This window comes from Hibiscus syriacus, unplaced genomic scaffold (assembly GCF_006381635.1).
Source record: "Hibiscus syriacus cultivar Baekdansim isolate YM2019G1 unplaced genomic scaffold, ASM638163v2 tig00110430_pilon, whole genome shotgun sequence".
NCBI lineage: Eukaryota > Viridiplantae > Streptophyta > Magnoliopsida > Malvales > Malvaceae > Hibiscus > Hibiscus syriacus.
In genome coordinates this window covers 1919333-1937757 of record NW_024062734.1, presented here as the reverse complement: position 1 = coordinate 1937757, position 18425 = coordinate 1919333, and the positions used below count along the sequence as shown (strand labels likewise).

The following is an 18425-nucleotide window of genomic DNA, read 5'->3' as shown; positions in this document are numbered from 1 at the left end:
GTTTTTGGACACAACATCCCATACCTGTTGATCAATCAGAGTCTATGATTCCAAAAAAATGTGAAATTATATCCGCAGCTGCGATAAACATGACGTGGCCGAAATTATAGTTAAGAAAATGTTGTTGGTTACGAACCTTAGCAGCGAAATCATCAGAGACACTGATAAGAATTTTTTTATCACCAGCAATGAAGTATTCAATGCAATTAATCCCTTTCGAATGAGCATCCAACGTAAACTCAAGAGATCCAGAATCCATGTTCCAAATCTGAAAAATTCGGGACATTTTCAGACAAACAAACAGAACATTTCAACAATGTTCAACACTGATTTTCTGTTTTCAGGTACCTTAATGGTGCCATCGAGTGATGCACTTGCGAAAGTGTCGAGTTCTTTTGGATCGAAAGCAGCTTGCATCACATAATGTCCAATTGTCCATGGCCCTCGAACACCCTACTGCAAATCCAACCCTTCTCCCAGTCCCACAGCTTAATAAGCTTGTCGTTGGAGGCCGACAACACGTACGGAAGCGTCGGATGAAGAGCCAGACTCCGAATGAAATCGGTATGCACCTCGATTTCTTTGATCATTTCCGTTGTATCGAAGTTGTATACACGAAGGAAGCCATCATCAGCTCCAACAACTATCCAGTTTTCCCGCTCTATGAACTTGGCTGACCTTACTGCAATTTCCAAATATATTCTAATGCACATTAGAGACTAAATTACTAGAAATGTGAGTATTTATTAGAGATCAAAAGATTATGTCTCAATATATGTACCTGGTGATTCGGTGACCTTGAAGGACTTTTCCATTTTCTACAGAAACATTGGAAACTTGAGTTAGTGCTTAGTATATCAGCAAGAGCTCCAAGCATTGTCGAATATCTTAATAAGCTTCTTGTTTCTTTTCACCATCAACTAGTCTTTGTGTTTTCTGTTTACATACATACATATATGCATGCATGCATGCATGCATACATACATATTGAATTGTCATACCTGTGGCTGATAGTTCCAGATACAGAGATTTCCGGAGTACAAAGAGGCTAAAATCCTGCATGAAAATTTGTCATGTAGGAAAATTTATGCAAAATAGTTGAGTGGATTTTGCAAGGATGAGAAAGGGGAACCATATGATTAAATGGTTAAAAAAATGTTTGAATATCATGGTTTCGATGACGGTAGATCCACACACTTCACTCTCTCTGAAGTTTGAACAAATTCTTTCTGCACCAAAAGATAATATAATTCCTATCAAACTCAGTAAAACTCTTTGATCATATGATCGTAGGGACAACATAATATTTTATGTTATAGGGTGAATTTATAAAATTTTAAAATTTTAAGGAACGAAAATAGATTATCAATAAAAAAATTACGTAGATAAAGAGGAGAAGAAGATGGTAGTATACCTCAAATTTGAGTGGGCCTTTCTCATGCAAATGAGAGGGACAGGAAAACACAAAATAATCAGTAAAATCTTGATAAATCATGAAATTTCCAACTTGAAAAACAAATAATTATCAATGGCTAGTAAAGTCTCACCATCGTTTGAAGTTGGTTTTTGAGGCAAGAGAAGCTGAAATTTATTGTGATTAAATGAATAGAAGTGAGAGTAAATTGGAGAAGGCAAGAATTGATTATATATGGTAAGGGGAAAGCTTTGACATTAAGCAAAATGATGAATATAATATGCATGCATTTCTTCATTTTCACCAATCTCCCGTCGTCATAGAATATTCGGTCTCTCCTATCGTGTGTCATTCGACGTTGCCTCGTCCGTTGATACTTACGACGCGTTGGAATATACGGTCACGATTAACCTCACACGTTCGTTGTTTTTTTTACCATGTGATAGAAAAGTCACGTGGGTTAATTCCTTGATGTCGAGAAGGTGGCGTGGCTTTGACATATTTCTCTTTGGAATCTTATTTGTGATTTTCTTTCCCATTTCCTCCAAAAAAATGACAGAAGAGTTCATCTTCATTGAAGATCAATGGTTATTATTATTAAGGTAAATTACATAAATAATCCGATTATTGGATGTTACTATGTTGAATCTCCTAACTATTAAAAGACGCCTAATCACCCTTACAGTTGTTAGTGCTCAAACTCATGATCTTTAAAAATAACAACGATTCATTTAAATATTGAAGTAAGTTAGTTTGTGCACCTAACTATTTATATGTTCCAAAATTATCATTTTCTATTAAAAAATTGATGTTCGTCTGAGCTAAACATTAATATACATGCTGAGATATGATAAAAATTATATTTTAATAATATTTGTTGACATCGTTGTTGTTTTCAAACACTGGCTCATTAACATAATATTTTATTATATCTCAATCAAAATGTTAACGTCCATCTCAGACGGTCGCCAATTGTTTTTACAAAAAATGACGAGTTTAGAACATATGAATAATACCATTTTATAACTTTTCATACTTGAAAAACTCAATAAAGCAATAACCTATAATCGGGATCATTTATAATTTTTAATAGTAAAGAGATTCAACAAAATAAGACGTGTACTTTATCCTACTTGTGAGTAGGGATGTCCAATGGTATCGACATATTCAAATATTTCGGTATCAAAATAGTTGGTTTGTATCTCAACTCATAGAATTCAAATATCCACAATCGAATATATACACGTATTTTCAAATCACGACGCCAATGAGTTAACAGTCTCATATTATAATTGGAGCTAAAAATAAAATTCAGTGATATAATCGTATCGATTTAAATTTCAATATTAAAATAAATATTAAACCTAAAATTTTGTAGTGTTTAGAATAATTTACCCTTGATTCGATCTAAATATATATTCCATCCCGATCAAAATCAAATTTTCTACCCATACCAAAGGCCCTTAATCAATGGGCCCGTAAATATCAAGGCCTGTTATCCAAAAATATTAGGAACAAGGCGTACAATTGCAGCAATTCTCTTTCATCCCTCAATTATTATTTTTCCCGTTCCAAGTTTTTTACACTGGCCATATTCACAGTTTGTTTTCTCCCCTTCCCCTGACAAATCCTCTCCCCCAAGAAAAAGAAACGAAGCGATTCATTTTCCTTATTTTTTGAGCTAGATTCTCCTTGGTGCTTCAATTAAAGTTTGATGTTTAAGAGAAGTTTGGGCATTTTGAGATTTTGTCAGGTAAATCTTGATTTAGTTAAACTGGATTCTGAATTGATATTACGGTTTTTTATTTTGATGAGGGTTTAATTGGAATTTGATTTTTTTTTTGGTGGGTGAAGGATGAATCAGTGATCAACAGCTGGAAAGTAAAAGGGATCAGACAGAAGAGAAGAATTGGAAATTTATTGGTTTTTCTATTTCTGGATTTGGTAAATTAACATTGAGGGGTTTGATTTTGTGAACTTGGGTGTTGAAAGTTTGGGAATTGCATGGTTTAGAGTTAAAAAAACTTTTAAAAAATCAATCTTTTATGGGGTTTTGTTATTTGATTCTGTAATAAAGGTGGATGCATAATTTTGCAATTATTTCTTTTTTTAACAAGAAAATATTCGAGATTTTTAGGAATGTTGATGAGAATGGATTGTTTTTGGCAAAACAATATTGGCTGTTGTGTTGTTCTTGAAGATTGATTGGACGAGGAAGCATCTGTGATTACAAATTTTGTTTTTGAGATTGGGTTGAATTTTGTTAGGGATACTTTAGTGTTGTCTCATTTTTTAGCCGAGTTCCCCCCCAATGGATGACATTGAGGATGATGCTAGATATCCTCCAAATCCTTACGGTATTAGTCACCGGCAGGGTTATGGTTCTTCGAATCGCCAAAAGCTTCAGGTAAGAAATGTTCCATTTTCTGGGCCGATAAGGAATCATTATGTTGATGACGAGGAAGATGAGGACGACGAAGCTGATGATTTGGGGGAGGAAGACGAAAATCCTAACCGAAATAATGGTGTTCGATATGTAGGAAAAGGTGTGATTGACGATGACGACGACGAGGATGATGACTTGATGGATGAGGATGAGGATGAGGATGAGGATGAGGATGAGGATGAAGGTGGTGACTTGGGGAAGCATCCGAAAAAGAGGAAATTGAAAAGTTTGGTGTCAAGTTACGAATTTGCTCCTCGAGTAACTGCACCGGCAGTTCCATCACCATCGGTGGTAAAGCCTGCATATGGTGGGAGGAATTCTCTTACGGATTGGACCGAGCACGAGACATTTGTTTTGCTAGATTCCTGGGGTGACCACTTTTTGCAATGTGGGAGGAAGAGCCTTCGGACCGAGGAATGGCAAGAAGTTGCAGAGAAGGTTTCAGAGATTTCAAAGATAGAAAGAACCGAGACACAATGCCGGAATCGTTTGGATACTTTGAAGAAGAAATATAAAAAGGAGAAGGCTATGCTAGCGGAGACTGGTGCTACCACTAGTAAATGGGTTTATTTCAAGAAGATGGATATGTTGATGTCAACTCCTCCACAGCAGGGCCAGCTCTCTTGCGGGTTTGACTCGGGTGAATATGTATTCATGAACCCTCGGGTTTATTTGAACCGAGCAAATGGTTTGGATGAAATGAGGGATAGTCCAGCAAACTCTGATTCCACCGACGGTGAGGAGAATGTCTCAGATGGTCTGCCACCTAAAAAGAGAAGATTCGGGAGGCAATCTGCCGAGGGTTCTTCGGTCAGACTGCTTGCGGATTCTATTCAGAAATTTAGCGACATATACGAAAAGATTGAGAATAGTAAAAGGCAGCAGATGCTGGAATTGGAGCAGATGAGAATGGATTTTCACAGGGAGTTGGAAACACAGAAGAGGCAGATCATGGAGAGAGCACAGGCCGAAATTGCGAAAATGCAACGCAGTAATGACGAGGCGAACGACATATCTGCCGAGAATGCTAGTGGGTAATATATGCAAAACCCACTTATCTTCTTTATAACATTCATTTGATTTTAACTGCCAAATGTTGTTGTATAATGATATTGGAGCCCTCTGCAAATTGCTGTTATGAGAGAAATAATAACACGATTGTCATACTGCACCACTCAAAACCAAGTAGAAACTTTTAGTGAATTTAGAGCAGAATCGTTGCTTCATCATCACTAGCAGAATTGTATATTATAGATGAACGGCGATCGTTTCGCCCTCTTAAAAACGGAGTTGTATTGAATGTTTCTGGTTCAATAAGTATGAGAAGTAATGCAGTTATCTAAGCCCTCTTAATAGTTACTAGCTAGAAACCATTAAACTTTTTCCTGTGTTCTTTTGCATTTTTGTGCTTTATTTATATGCAGATTAGGATTGTTGTCTTATAAGTTATCATCTGCAGGTCAAATTCTATTGTTTCTAGGGTAAAGTACACTTTTAGTTCCTCAACTATTACTTTTATTTCAAAATATACCTAACGTTACGTTTTGGTTTTATTTTGATCGCTCATTGTTAAAAAAGTAGAATTGTTGATACATATATATTTTCTAAATTTTTTTAATGATGTGATATTATTTTATGGTGACTTGTCAATATCATTGTTAATTTTTTAACGGAGGTAATCAAAATGAAATCAAAACGTAACATTAGATAAGATTTTGAAACAAAAGATTGTTGAGTGATCAAGATGGAATAATATGATAGTTGAGGTATTAAACGTGTAGTTTACCCTAGTTTCTAATTCCAAAATATAGAATTTACTTTTGTATTATAAAAGTTCAGATAAGTTGAATAAAAGCATTACAACATTTGATGCTCATCTCCACTAAGGTTGTGATGTAGGCAAAGCTACAGTTCATTGTCCCAATGCCAGTATGATCACCGCATTATTTGCCCTCGGTGGATATAGACCACCCTACTTCACATGAATAGTAATTGGAAATTCAACCAATACGAACTGCCAACTTCGAAAGTTATCAGTTTTCATTTTTAGATCGTTCGTTAAGAAATAGTTTGTCTGATAAATGTGCGACATGCAGTCTCAGTTCATCTTCTTCCTTTCTCTCCTTTGATTTTTTTAGGAAAATATTCTTCCCTTCGGTTTTTTAGGAAAATAAAGGAAAGATTACAAAAAATGGTTTCATTTTTAAGTTTTTTTTTTGGGAGTAATATGAGTAAGTAAAATACAATATCTGTTTAAAGATAATTCTCAGTCATTTGACATCTAATGCTCACACTCTTGATATTCATGGTGCTCAAACTCGGGACTTCAAAGAATAACAATAATTTTTTTACCACTGAGATCACTTGATGTACGAACTAAGATACCTTAGTAGTAAAAGGATGATTGTTATTTTTAGAGGTCCTAAGTTCGAACAGAAGAAATTGCAAAAATGTTTGAGCTTTCATTATCAAACAATTGAGAATTTTTAAAACAAATACGATTTGTAATTACCTTAGATTAATAAAAAAGAATGCTTTTAAGTTTCAAACACTACTATTTTCAATACACATCTATTCCATGTGTATCATATTTGATCTATGGTTTTTTATTCTCATTTTCGTGAAAAGTAATCTCAAACACATTGATTATGAATATTTATCTATTTGTAAATGAAATCAAACTCCAATTACTAAAAATTAATCCTAATTACAGTGATGAGATAGGTAAAAAGATGAAAGACTTAAACAACTTATTAATGAATATAACAATTTTTTCAACAAATAACTTAGAAATAATTTTGAAATGAAATGTTGTACATTTACTTTAGACACTTGTTAAAATCATGTTAGGTTGAATTGAAAAAGAAGGTTAAAAATTTTGAGAAGAAAGAAAATATTTATTGGTGTAAGCTTATGAGTGTTTGAGCTTCATATATATATATATATATAATTTTTAATTATTTATAAAAAATATATTTAAAAGATTACTTATTTAAGAAATAAGTGTCTCATCTCATTCATTAGTACACGAGTAATCAGGGACCACAAAGAAAAAAGTATTAAACAAAAAATAAGAAAAAATAAGTGAATTTTTATCCAAAGGAAAAAAACAACATTCACAGTACAAGTCCAATACACATGTTAAAACTAGCATAGGTTAAATAATATATGTAAGTCTTATCTTCGGTGACTTAAGCATATATTAAAAAGTTATATTTAAGTATTTAGAAAATTAATATTTAATCAATTTAAGATTCGTATTATCAAATCTCGCGTCGATTAAATATTAAATTTTTTATGTGTTTAAACATGACCTTTTAATATAATGAACAATTAAAGATATTACATCATTATTCGTCAAACACGAAGAAGTACAAATATATAGACGTTGTAGTCATCAAGCATGAACACATACGTATGTGTATCGTTGTTATTGACATGTTGTTCAGCCTGTTCTTGTGCCAAAACTCGACAAGACAAGATTTGCACATGCTTTTTTATATATAATTTATTTAATTGTTTATTCAATTTGATACTTTAATGCACCCTTTCAATGCATTGCATGCAAAAACGATTCACAATCAATGCCAGATTATCCTCACATAATTCAGCCAAGGCCGCTGTCCATTCTCCAATGCAAGGATTATCCTCACATAACCTACCTGGTTAAATATAATGTTAAGTTTAATTAAAATTTAAATTAAATTTTATTGATTGAAAACTAATTGATGATAAAATTTATTCAACTTAAAATTCTTATGAAATAAAGATTTTTTGATGATCAAATATTTAATTCTATAAACAAAAATTATGCATTTTATCTTTAAAATAATGAAAGAAAATTATTTTAAAAGGTTGTAATTCTTTTATAGTCTATGTAACTTTTAGGATTTACATTGTATAAATACATTTTGTAAAGATATTAAAATGGTGATTTAATGTTCTAAATTTTAATAAATGTCAGATTGTATGATACGAAAGATATTATGTATTTATACCTTTTAAAGAATGCTCAAACATGAGGTAAGAAATAGAGAAGACAAGGGCTCTTCAAGCACTTGGGGTACTGTGTCGAAGAAACTCGGATTCATGTTTGAAGCTTCAAATGTGCAGCGCACGGAGGATTCTATAAGCAACCAGAAGAACGGAAGTGTATAGATTGAGAAAGTGTAGGAAATAATTTTTCTCCTACCCTATTTCAGCCCTTCTTTATTTTCAACGCTCCATCGGAGCAAAATTGCCAAAAGAGCAAAGTGCCAATTTAACACACGGGATTTCTGTTCTCGTTTTCAACTAAACTTCTTAACTTTTCAAATTTCCTATTCAACCAAAAGTATGAAAATTTGTTGCAGTTATTATTTGGTTTCGGAAAACGAAAGGGAAGTGTAGAATGAGGAAATCTCGAAACCAAAAACGAAGGACTTGTTGCATGGGAAATCTATTCAATAGACATTATGAGAAGACAGATTTTAAGAAAATCCAAAAACAATACCAACAGAAAATCCTATTCCTTTAGCACTTGTTGTATCCTTTAAAAGATTAAACTTTTGGCAAGGAAACCACAATAGATGTAGCTCTTTTTTCTCTTAAAAACCCTCTTTGATAAAACCAGGATTCTAAAGACTCCGTCTTAATGAAAACAAATATCGGCATGCAAGCAATGCAAAGAGACGGCTTTACTAAATCATGACCCCAAATAACCCAACCGATAACGTACCAGGAGTTGGTCTCAAACTTTCTCGAAAATAGTGGGTTTACACATACGAACGAAATTTTCAGCTAATAATTTATGTAGTAGTAGATGCACCCTCGGTTTCCATTGGTTCTGCAGAAGCAGGAGGTGCCTCACCACTACCTGGGGCTGCATTTTCACTAGGCACGTTGCGGTTGGGGCTTGCATTGGTATCTGCACCCTGGGGCTGACCCTCGCTTTCCTGAGGTGGCGGGGTTGCTGGTGTTTCAGGTGAGGCTGGTTTAGTTGGCTTGGGTTTCATCATTATAGGCCTGCAGAACCTGTTCGACGCAAATTCATATCTCAGAACCAGGCATCATATCAAATGTAGACATGAACATCTATAACCATATAAGATGCGTGAAGGGGGGATACATTACTTTGCGCAGGGCACAAAATAAACTAAATACTGGATACAAAACCTTAAGCATGTGAAACAGCGGCGTACCTATCTAATGCTTCAGCTTTCTTTCTCACATCAGCCGACAAGAGAACTGGAGTGGCATACTTGGGAAGTTGATCCTGCTGCTGTTTTTTCTCTCTCAGCCAGGCCTCAGCTTCTACGCACTCGTTCAACACCTGTAATTGCAATGCACCAAAAGAATTAGATCTCAGCACTAACAGGAGGGAATGGAGTGCAATAAAGGGACCAAGTCTATACCTTTTGCTTCTCGGCAAGTTCAATGTGATCAAATTTGGGATCATTTGACATTGCTGCCTCCCTGTAACTGTTAATACAGTAAGCAAGTTGATCGATGACAGTTCCCCTCTCAGTATACTCTTTGAAACATTCTTCGATAGGATCCCCTTGCTTCAAAATTTAGACAACCTGTCAGGCACATTATGTATATAATCAACCTGAGTAAGTCAAAAGAAGAACAATTATTACCTTCTTAAGCTCTTCAAGCTTGGCAACGTAAACACCCTTTGTTTCATCTTCTCCATCTTCATATAGCCAATCCTCAGTTTCTTGAAGTTTAACCATAAGCTCTTCCTTCTCCGGAGCAGTAACAAAATCATGGTATTTATCGCTAAGCTGAAGAGTGAAGACACAAGGGATAATCAGTTTCAAGATCATGACAGCCAAGAAACAATTCTAGGATTCAGAAAATTAGTAGACAGCATCATACCTTATTCCTCATGTCATATACATAAGCCTCAACAGCATTCTTTTTATCCTTGGTTTCTTCCATAACTCTATCTTGCAAAGCCATTTCGAACTCCTCCTCTACTGCCTTTTGAACATCTGCAACTATCATTGCACCATAGACCAACTCTGCCACTGGGACATTTGTTTTCTTCACCTTCTTCTTGGGAGCCTCAACCTATATGAAAGGCAGAACAGATACGTAAACCAACCGACCAAACCACACAAAACCCAGGAATAAAAGTATTCCACATAAGTACCAGCCACATAAAACATTTTTGGTTCAGGAGTAAGTCTGCCTTAAAGGCTACACCACCACCTCTGCATATTCATGCATATATAGCAGAGAATAATCACTTACTTTAGTATCAGTCTCCACTTTCACAGGCTTGTCACCTGACTGAGCAACGCCATTTTCAACCCCTGCTGCATCAGCTGTAGGCTTCGTATCTTCCATGTTAACATCTGTCTCATTGGCACTTCGAGCAGCAGTACCACTAGGTGCTTCATCAGTCTCCATTTTAGAATTGTCCTTTTCAGGCTCTTTTGAAACTGGAACTTCAACTTCTTCCTCTTCCAAGAGCTAAAATTACATTAAAGTAGTCAAGAAAGCGGAAAAAAAGAAAAATCACGTTTCAGATATAATAAAAATTTGAAAAGTTAACTCAAAACTACTTACAGTTGCTGAGTCAAGGGACACAATTCCATGCAAATTCAGGCGAACTTTGACCTTCAATTTTGGTCGTTCACTTCTTATTGTGGGAAAAGGCCCAATCTGCCATTTAACAAATGCAACAAATTATAACAAATGTAAAGGTTGGACAAGTAACAAGTTACCCTTAAGCTCAAGTAAAAAGAAAACAAAAGCTAATCGGAAGAGGTTGATTATCATTTATGAATTTATTACCGTGTAAGTACTGATCTTTGTCGGGGCCTGCAAATCATTAACATCAGAATATTGAACATCAACGGTGAAAGTACTTGTTTTGTGGAATGTCACAGCCTTGACACTGGGTATTGGATTTCCCTTTGGAAAAACCAGTTGTTGTTGTTCTGCTCCTCCAGTCTGAGCATCCGGACCAGAACCCTTCCATGATAGTGAGATTTGGAAAGGGAAGCTCTCATTGACCTTTACAAATCAAAGGTGTTAAGAGGTCAGCTGTGTTCAAATATAGAAAGAGGAAAAGGGCATGACATTGACTATACCACTTGCAGCAACAACGATGGGAATATGAGGAACAGAAAAGGTAGAAAGAAAAATATCCCATCAACGAAACTGATAAAAAGTAAGAGCTCCAAATCAAACTACAATACAATCAAATGCTAAGTAATGAACCATGTAAATGAACAGATGAGATAACACTCAATACAGACAACAAAATTTATCATAAGTAGAAAATTACCTGAAAATCTCGAACTTTGAATGTGGGACTGAGAATTGCACATTCTAAAGCACAACCCCTTGCAACACATTCACTAGCATTCATTGTGCGTTTAGGCTCTTTACCAAAGAACTCTGTGAGGATTTTCAGAATAGCAGGAACACGAGAGGCTGAGCCAACAACCTCAACCATATGAACATTTTCAAAAGCAAGTCCAGCATCAGCAATCGCTTTCTCAAGTGGCCTTTTCACACGTTGCAAAATTGGAGCACTGATCTGCTCAAACTCCTCTCTCTTAATGAAACCCCTGACATCCTTCTCATCCATCAAGCACTCAATATTCAAAGGTGCCTCAGGATTGGCACTAAGCACCTTCTTTAGCTTCTCACAAGCTGCCCGGAGCCTAATACAAGCCCTAGCATTCTGGAAGACGTCAATCTTGTATTCCTCTTTAAATTTTGCAGCAAAATGCTGAAACAGAACTTCATCAAAATCTCTACCACCCAAAGAGTGGTCAAATGAATGAGCTAAGATCTTGAGTTGCCCCTTCTTGAAGGAAGCAATACAAACTTGCATACTAGCATGCCCAATATCAACAAAGGCAACATTTAATGGGTCATTTTCAGGTAAATCAGTTTTATAGATACCATAAGCCAATGCTGTTGCTGTAGTTTCATGAATCAAGCGAAGGGGGTGCAAGCCTGCAATTGTGGCAGCATCTAATACAGCCCTTCTTTGAAGATCAGTGAAGTATACAGGAACTCCAATGCAGCAATCCACCACAGCTGCATTCAGATTCTTCTCGGCTATGCTTTTCAAATTCGACAAAACCATTCCAAAACTTGGGTTGGGGTAAAAGCTCTCATTTCACCTAAATATCGAGCATGAATCAAAGGATATCCATCAGGGCCCTCGGTGACATTGAAGGGCAGTGACTTGAGATCTCTTTGCAACTCGTGATCTGAGAACTGACGGCCAATTAACCTCTTTATCTGAGAAATTGAATTCTTAGGATTCATTGTAGAAGATGCTGCCCCTGCAGTACCAATGAATCTCTGCTTGTCCCCAAAGCAAACAATAGCTGGAGTTTCACGCTTTGATTCATCATTAAGAACGACATCAATTCCTCTCTGCCTCGCAACAGCAACAATGCAGCTCTCATTGCCAAAATCAAACCCAACAACGCTCATTTTCAGCAGAAATTACACGACTTTACTATATCAATAAAATCAATCTGGCATCCAAGAAACCAAAAGGTAATAAGAATATATGTATATATGTATGTATGTGTATGTATACATACGTACATAGAAATATTAAGCAGGAAACCTAGCTATTGGTGCAACTGCACATTTAATAAATAACATATGCACCAATCACAGTGATATAAGTATATTCTCATTTATAATGAGCAAAAAATTACTGCTCAAGACTCCAAGTCAAATTCAATGGGCTTGCGTTCATGGTGTCAGAAAATATAGCTAATGGAGCATAATTGCAGAATTAATAAGTAACACATTGCATCGATCACAGTCATATCAGTATATTCCCATTTTTAGGAGCAAAAAATTGCTGCTTAAGATTCCATGGGCTTGAGCTCATAGGGTGATTGCTCTTAAATACATACAATAAGGATCACTTTAAGATTCAATAAACATTCCCCCTCTTTGTTCCCATTTTAAGACTCATATGGAGTTTATCATTCACAAGAACACAAACCAAATAAGGCTCAGAGGCAAGTGCTACCTACATCTAAGCGGAGATACAACAACCACAACACTTAAGTTGAAAAAACCAAAAAAAAATTAAACAAATAAAAAAGTAATGCACAAACATAAATCAAACAATTGTAAACCAACTCTAAAACTTTAACAATCACATTTCAACCCAAAATGAACAGTCCTTTTTAACTAAAATTAATCAGAAATGAAAATTGCTTGCATTGACAAACTATAAATCGCGTTCAAATCAACCTAAGATTACTACTTCAAACGTCAAAGAAATTCCTACGGGAAAAAATGAGTTGAATATGAAGAACAAATAGAAATCAAATAAGAAAACTACCTGATTCTCTGGAAACAGCTAAATCTGAAGACAAACAAATATCTAAGCGATTTTTTCACAACGCGCCAAATCTAGAACGAAACAGATCTACAATTTACGACGGAAAAAGTAAAATGCAACAGCAACAATTAAAGAGATCGACAGAACTGCAAAGTGCAAAGGCGGGCGATCGTACCTTCAAAGGGTAGACTAGAGCCCAAAGGAGTACTGCAAATATTTTTTATGCGTTCAAGATAGAGCCTCACGAAGCCAAAAGAGAGTTGAGGGGGCGCTTTATTAATGAGGGTTTGTGTGGAATTTTCGATTTTTTTTCTAAATAATAAAAACTGCTAGATTCATTTTGGGGTTTTATTTTATAAAGGTTTGAGCGAGTTCATTCATGGAATTTAGTGGACCAACCACGACTAGAGATCTCTAGAGATTCTAGCTTCTAGAAAGATCTCCACAAAGCAGACTCTTTTGAATTCTTTAGGGTTGCGCTTTCATTTGGGTTTCTGATTTTTTTTCTTCTTTTAAATGGAAATGGGTTTTTTATGAATATCGTGATTGCTTATTTGAATTGGAGGCATGCTTTAGGGATACAAATGGCAAAAAAGTTCGAATTTCTAGGGGTAAAATTTGATATTAGCCCCTGTACCTTTTTAATTGTGTGGATTTAATCATCATTTTTTATTTGTAGAAAAACAATTCCTTTATTTTTCAAATAGTTCATTTCCAACTCCTTAGTCAACTTTATTTTTGTTATTCATTTTTTATTGTTGACTTTAAGAAATCTTATATCACATAAACTAAAACTCATTTTGAAAGAACTCCCGTTCACATTCAACAACTACTCACACCCAACCGTTTTCAGTTAAAATCTCATAGTTAATAATTGAGTGATCGCATTAAGTGGAAAAAATTGAATCATCTTTCCAGTATTAGTTAATAGTTGGATGATCAAAATAGCAAAGTAATTAAAATGTAGATGTCATTTTGAAAAAAAAAATATAATTATAAAAAAATTTGGATTTATCCTCGGCCTTTGAGAATTTATGGAAGGACTCCCTTCGGGATAAAGCCCTATAATTTTTAGTTTTCACAATTTTCTCATTTATTAACACCACTTTAAACTTATTAACTCCTTTAAAATAAACCCTAGATATTGAAAGAAAGCAGGTTAAATATCATTAATATTCAAGCTTACCTTGCTAGACATATTCAATCTGTCAAAATTTTATTTTTTTTACAGTAGAGGTAGAGGTCTAAAATATTATTATTCAAAGACTTAATGAAAGTATTGGTTATTTGATGTAAAGTGTTTATATATTCTATAACTACATTTCTTTTAGGGTATAATCTCTAATAAAATATTATCTAATTTCAATGTGTTTAATCATAAAATGTTAGATAAATGATTTGGAATTATTACACTTCATAGGAATAGTATCAATATCAATTCCATAGTTCATGAGTTGTTTCATTCATGAAATGTATACACAATGACTATCAATTAAAATGTATTGTGTCTCGATAGTTGATAACGCAACTAATATATTTATTTGAAAATCATGAAATTAACATGTCAAGAAATTGACATCTACCGAATGTGCTTTTCTATCTAATTTACAACCTTTAAAATCACATCTGATAATATATGCAAATTAAAATTTAAGTCTCTAGGATAGCAAATATCAATGTCTCTAATGCATCAAAATATCCTCTTAATGGTTTGTAAATGAAATTCACGAAGACAAAATTTATATCTAACACACAATCAAACATTAAATATTATATTTGATTTACTTACGATAAGATAAATAAAGAGCCAATAATTGACATGTATAATTTAACATATGCATGTTTATAATCATATTTTTGTCAAACTTTATAGTTCTATGAGTTTTGAAATCCTCCGACCCATAATTTTTGAACATTTTCCTTATGTTCTTAGTTTGATAGATGAAGATGTCATTTCCCTTGATTTAGAGTCTCAAAAAGAATGAAAGCCTACCATCATGTTCATTTCAAATTCATCATACATAAACTTATTTACTTATAAAGTCGTGAAGATTTTTTTATTCTCGTAATTTATTTATCAAGTAATTTGAGAAAGTACAATAATAATATTTTTATTCTATTTAGGCTTATGTTCAAATTAAGGGGCTGTTTGTTTGGCTCTGAATGGAACCATTCAGTGCTGAACGTTGAACCATTCAACATTCAACGCGTTTGTTTTTCATCTCTGAATGATTTAGTGCTGATTGATTCAGCAAAACAGTGTTGAATGATTCAACACATAAGTGCATTTTGAATGATTCAGAGCCATTATCAAACAACATGTCACATTCAGAGCTAATTCACACAGAGCCTCTGAATCATTAAGCGCTTAATCATTCTGAAATAAACAAACAACCCTAAATCTGCCTATCGTCCAATATTAGTTGTAGACCTCTACTGTAAAAAAAATATTTTTTTTGACAAATTGAATATTTCTTGCAAGGAAAGCTTGAATAATAATGATATTTAACCGGCTTTCTTTCGGTATCTTAGATTTGTTTTAAAGGAGCTAATATATTTAGTGTGGTATTAATTATAGATAAAATTTTAAAAATTAAAAATTGTAAGACTTTACCCCTAAGGTAGTCCTTCCAAAAATTCTCAAAGGCCAAGGATAAACCCGGGCCTAAGAAGGGGTTTGGAAATAATTTTCAACCAGTAATAGACGCGCCTCGGTTATTAGCTAACTGGCTACGCCATTGTCCCAAGCACAAAGATGCTTATCACATTGTTTATTATCTCCGTTTTATAGTAGATGCAAGACTCGTCAATTTATTCTCCAACCGGTATGGAAATTCCTATTAATTGACAATCTGTCTAATATGAGCATCCGAAAACCTCCTCTTCATCTACGAAAGATGCAGTTATTAGTCTTCCGGATTCTTCAACTTCCTTCTCTAATATGAGCATTTTTTTAATTTCATTTAATATGATTTTTTTTATTAATATAAATAAGTACAAGATAATATTGAACGCTCACACTCCGGACCTCTAATAGTAATCTTTTACTAAGATTTTTTTTATTAATTTGGGGTAAGTACAATATAATATTTGTTCAAAGACAACTCTTAATCATTTGACATTCAATGCTCGTAGGTCTAACATTCCCGGTGCTCGAACTCGATACTTCAAAGAATAACAACAATTACATTACTATCGAAGTCATTGGGGTTCATGCTCACTTACTGACTATTATGATATCAAATCTGGCACTAATTGTTAACTTTTAATTTCTTCAATTATAATATTGAATTTTAATGTTAACTTCAATATGTCATTGGACCGCTAAAATTCAAATTGCGTGATGACGTGAACAAAACGTTGTTTTGACGAAGACGATTACTGCTCAAAACAACATCATTTTGCATTGCATTTTTCGATCGTCACCGGCAACCAAGCACCGACTATTACTGGTTTTCTTTCATGGCAAGATTGATACAAAAAAGGTTAACATCTCACACCTCTTTCTATCTATGATTGCTTTTCTACGAAACTCACTTTAAATCGAAAAAAAAAACAAAAAAAAACTATAATTTTTAGGGGTTTAAGGACTTTCTTAGATTTGAGGTGTTTGTTTGAAAATTCAAATGGTGAGAAATATTATTTCGGGAAAACGAACAACATACCTCAAATCCAGTCTCATCAAACAGTCATTGTAAGAGATCAAAGTATTAGCATGCCAAACTTTTAAATGAATTTTTGTCAATTTTGAGTGAGCTTTATGAGAAATCAAACCTAAAAAAGGAAAAAGAATGAAATGTGAATATTTTGATACTAATGTTACCGATCGATAATGAATGATGATTAACTGTGACGACTATCGAAAAAATACATAGTTAAAATTATTAATTTCTTTAAAAAAATTAATACACAATAAAAGAACTGATAATGATATTTGAGTTGATAAATATGATTACTATTTAGGTTAGGATTAAAATTTTAAATTTAAAGATTAACTAGATTAAAATATAAAAATAAATTTTGTAATTTATGTATACTATAAAAATTAATATACTTTTTAAATACTAATGGCATTAATAATTGAATATGTACCATTAAAAAATTGCAAATTGCCAAAAGGAATTTACTTTATAAAAACGGTAAATTACAATGTTCATCGCTAAACTTTACTCTCGTTCCTATTTTATTCATAAAATTTACAATTTTTTCAAATTGTTCAATAAACTTTTACATTGCTTCAATTTTGGTCACCCCGTCATTAAATAATTAACGACATTATGACATGTCACACGACATCAAAACAATGCTATTTTTAAAAACTAAATTTCTACCAAAACGATGTCGTTTTACATCTATATAAAAACCCAAAATTTCCTTCATTTTCCTTCTTCTCTTATTCTCTTCTTTTTATTCCTTCCATTTTCTCTCACCATCGTAGAATTTCGACCGTTTGTTACGATCGACCACCATCGATCACTGTCGACCGCCGTTGACAATAGCCAATAATCTCCAAATTTTTCACTAACTCATTTTGTCTCATTGAACGCAAATTTGTTGTCTATTTAACCTAAAAATCCCTTAAACTTCATGGATATAACGTTGAATCTTTTGATTTTTTTTCTTTGATCTCAATCATTCGTCATTGAACTGTCGTTCGCACTCCTCTTTTATTCATACATCACGTCCCCTCTTTTTTTATATTCTTAGTTTTCCCTTGTTTTGCTTTTATTGTATTTTTATTTTGCTCTGCTACAAGAAACTAAGCTCTGATCAATGGGACTTTAATTTGATATTTCAATGTTTTATTTATAGATATTGACTTGCCTTGTATATCTGATTTAGTGGTGTTTATAGAGGGTGTTTTCCGATGACAAAAAAAAGTTGTGGAAGCTTCAGTTGAGATAGATCATGACAATGGTAGGGTGTGACGATGGGGGTTGGAGGGTGAGGGTGGGGTTGTAATTTGGGCTTAGTGTTTAGGAACAAAATTTAAGAATTTTTATTTTAATTATTACACATCATAAATAAATATTAATAAAAATATATATTATCATTATATATTATTAAAAAAAGTCACTTCATATAGCTGTTAGAGATAAAACAGTTGGATGAGCAAAATAAATCAATGTATAAAATTTATTGAATAAATTAAAAATTTGAAAATTCAGTAAATAAAATAAAAGAGAACAAATTTCAATGAGAAATAATATAATTTATCCTATAAAATGATGCGGAGTTAG

At 33.7% G+C, this 18425-nt stretch overlaps 2 protein-coding genes, 1 non-coding gene and 1 pseudogene across 4 annotated transcripts; 1 reads left to right on the top strand and 3 right to left on the bottom strand.

Annotated features, from left to right (window-relative positions):
• Positions 1-159: 159 nt before the first annotated feature.
• On the bottom strand, positions 160-1953 carry LOC120125349 (coatomer subunit beta'-1-like). The gene is made up of 6 exons (XM_039143785.1): positions 1870-1953; positions 1168-1229; positions 1002-1056; positions 782-818; positions 349-682; positions 160-268 (listed from the first exon to the last, which is right to left on the bottom strand). The coding sequence occupies exons 1-5, from the start codon at positions 1951-1953 to the stop codon at positions 417-419; spliced, it is 504 nt and encodes a 167-aa protein (XP_038999716.1). The 3' UTR covers positions 160-268; positions 349-416.
• Positions 1954-2878: 925 nt separating this feature from the next.
• Positions 2879-18195, top strand: LOC120125470 (trihelix transcription factor ASIL1-like). 2 transcript variants are annotated; one of them, XR_005516365.1, is made up of 3 exons: positions 2879-3167; positions 3269-3714; positions 18180-18195. XR_005516365.1 is itself a non-coding variant. In XM_039143908.1 (2 exons), exon 2 carries the CDS (start codon positions 3726-3728, stop codon positions 4896-4898), a length of 1173 nt encoding a protein of 390 aa, XP_038999839.1. In that variant the 5' UTR covers positions 2885-3167; positions 3269-3725; the 3' UTR covers positions 4899-5063. The 2 variants fall into 2 exon arrangements, 1 of the variants encoding a protein (XP_038999839.1); XM_039143908.1 differs by lacking the exon at positions 18180-18195 and having other exon boundaries at positions 2885-3167; positions 3269-5063.
• LOC120125469 lies at positions 8507-13519 on the bottom strand (annotated as a pseudogene).
• Positions 15792-15942, bottom strand: LOC120125497. Its single transcript, XR_005516368.1, has one exon. It is a non-coding gene; the product is annotated as a U4 spliceosomal RNA (small nuclear RNA).
• Positions 18196-18425: the final 230 nt, after the last annotated feature.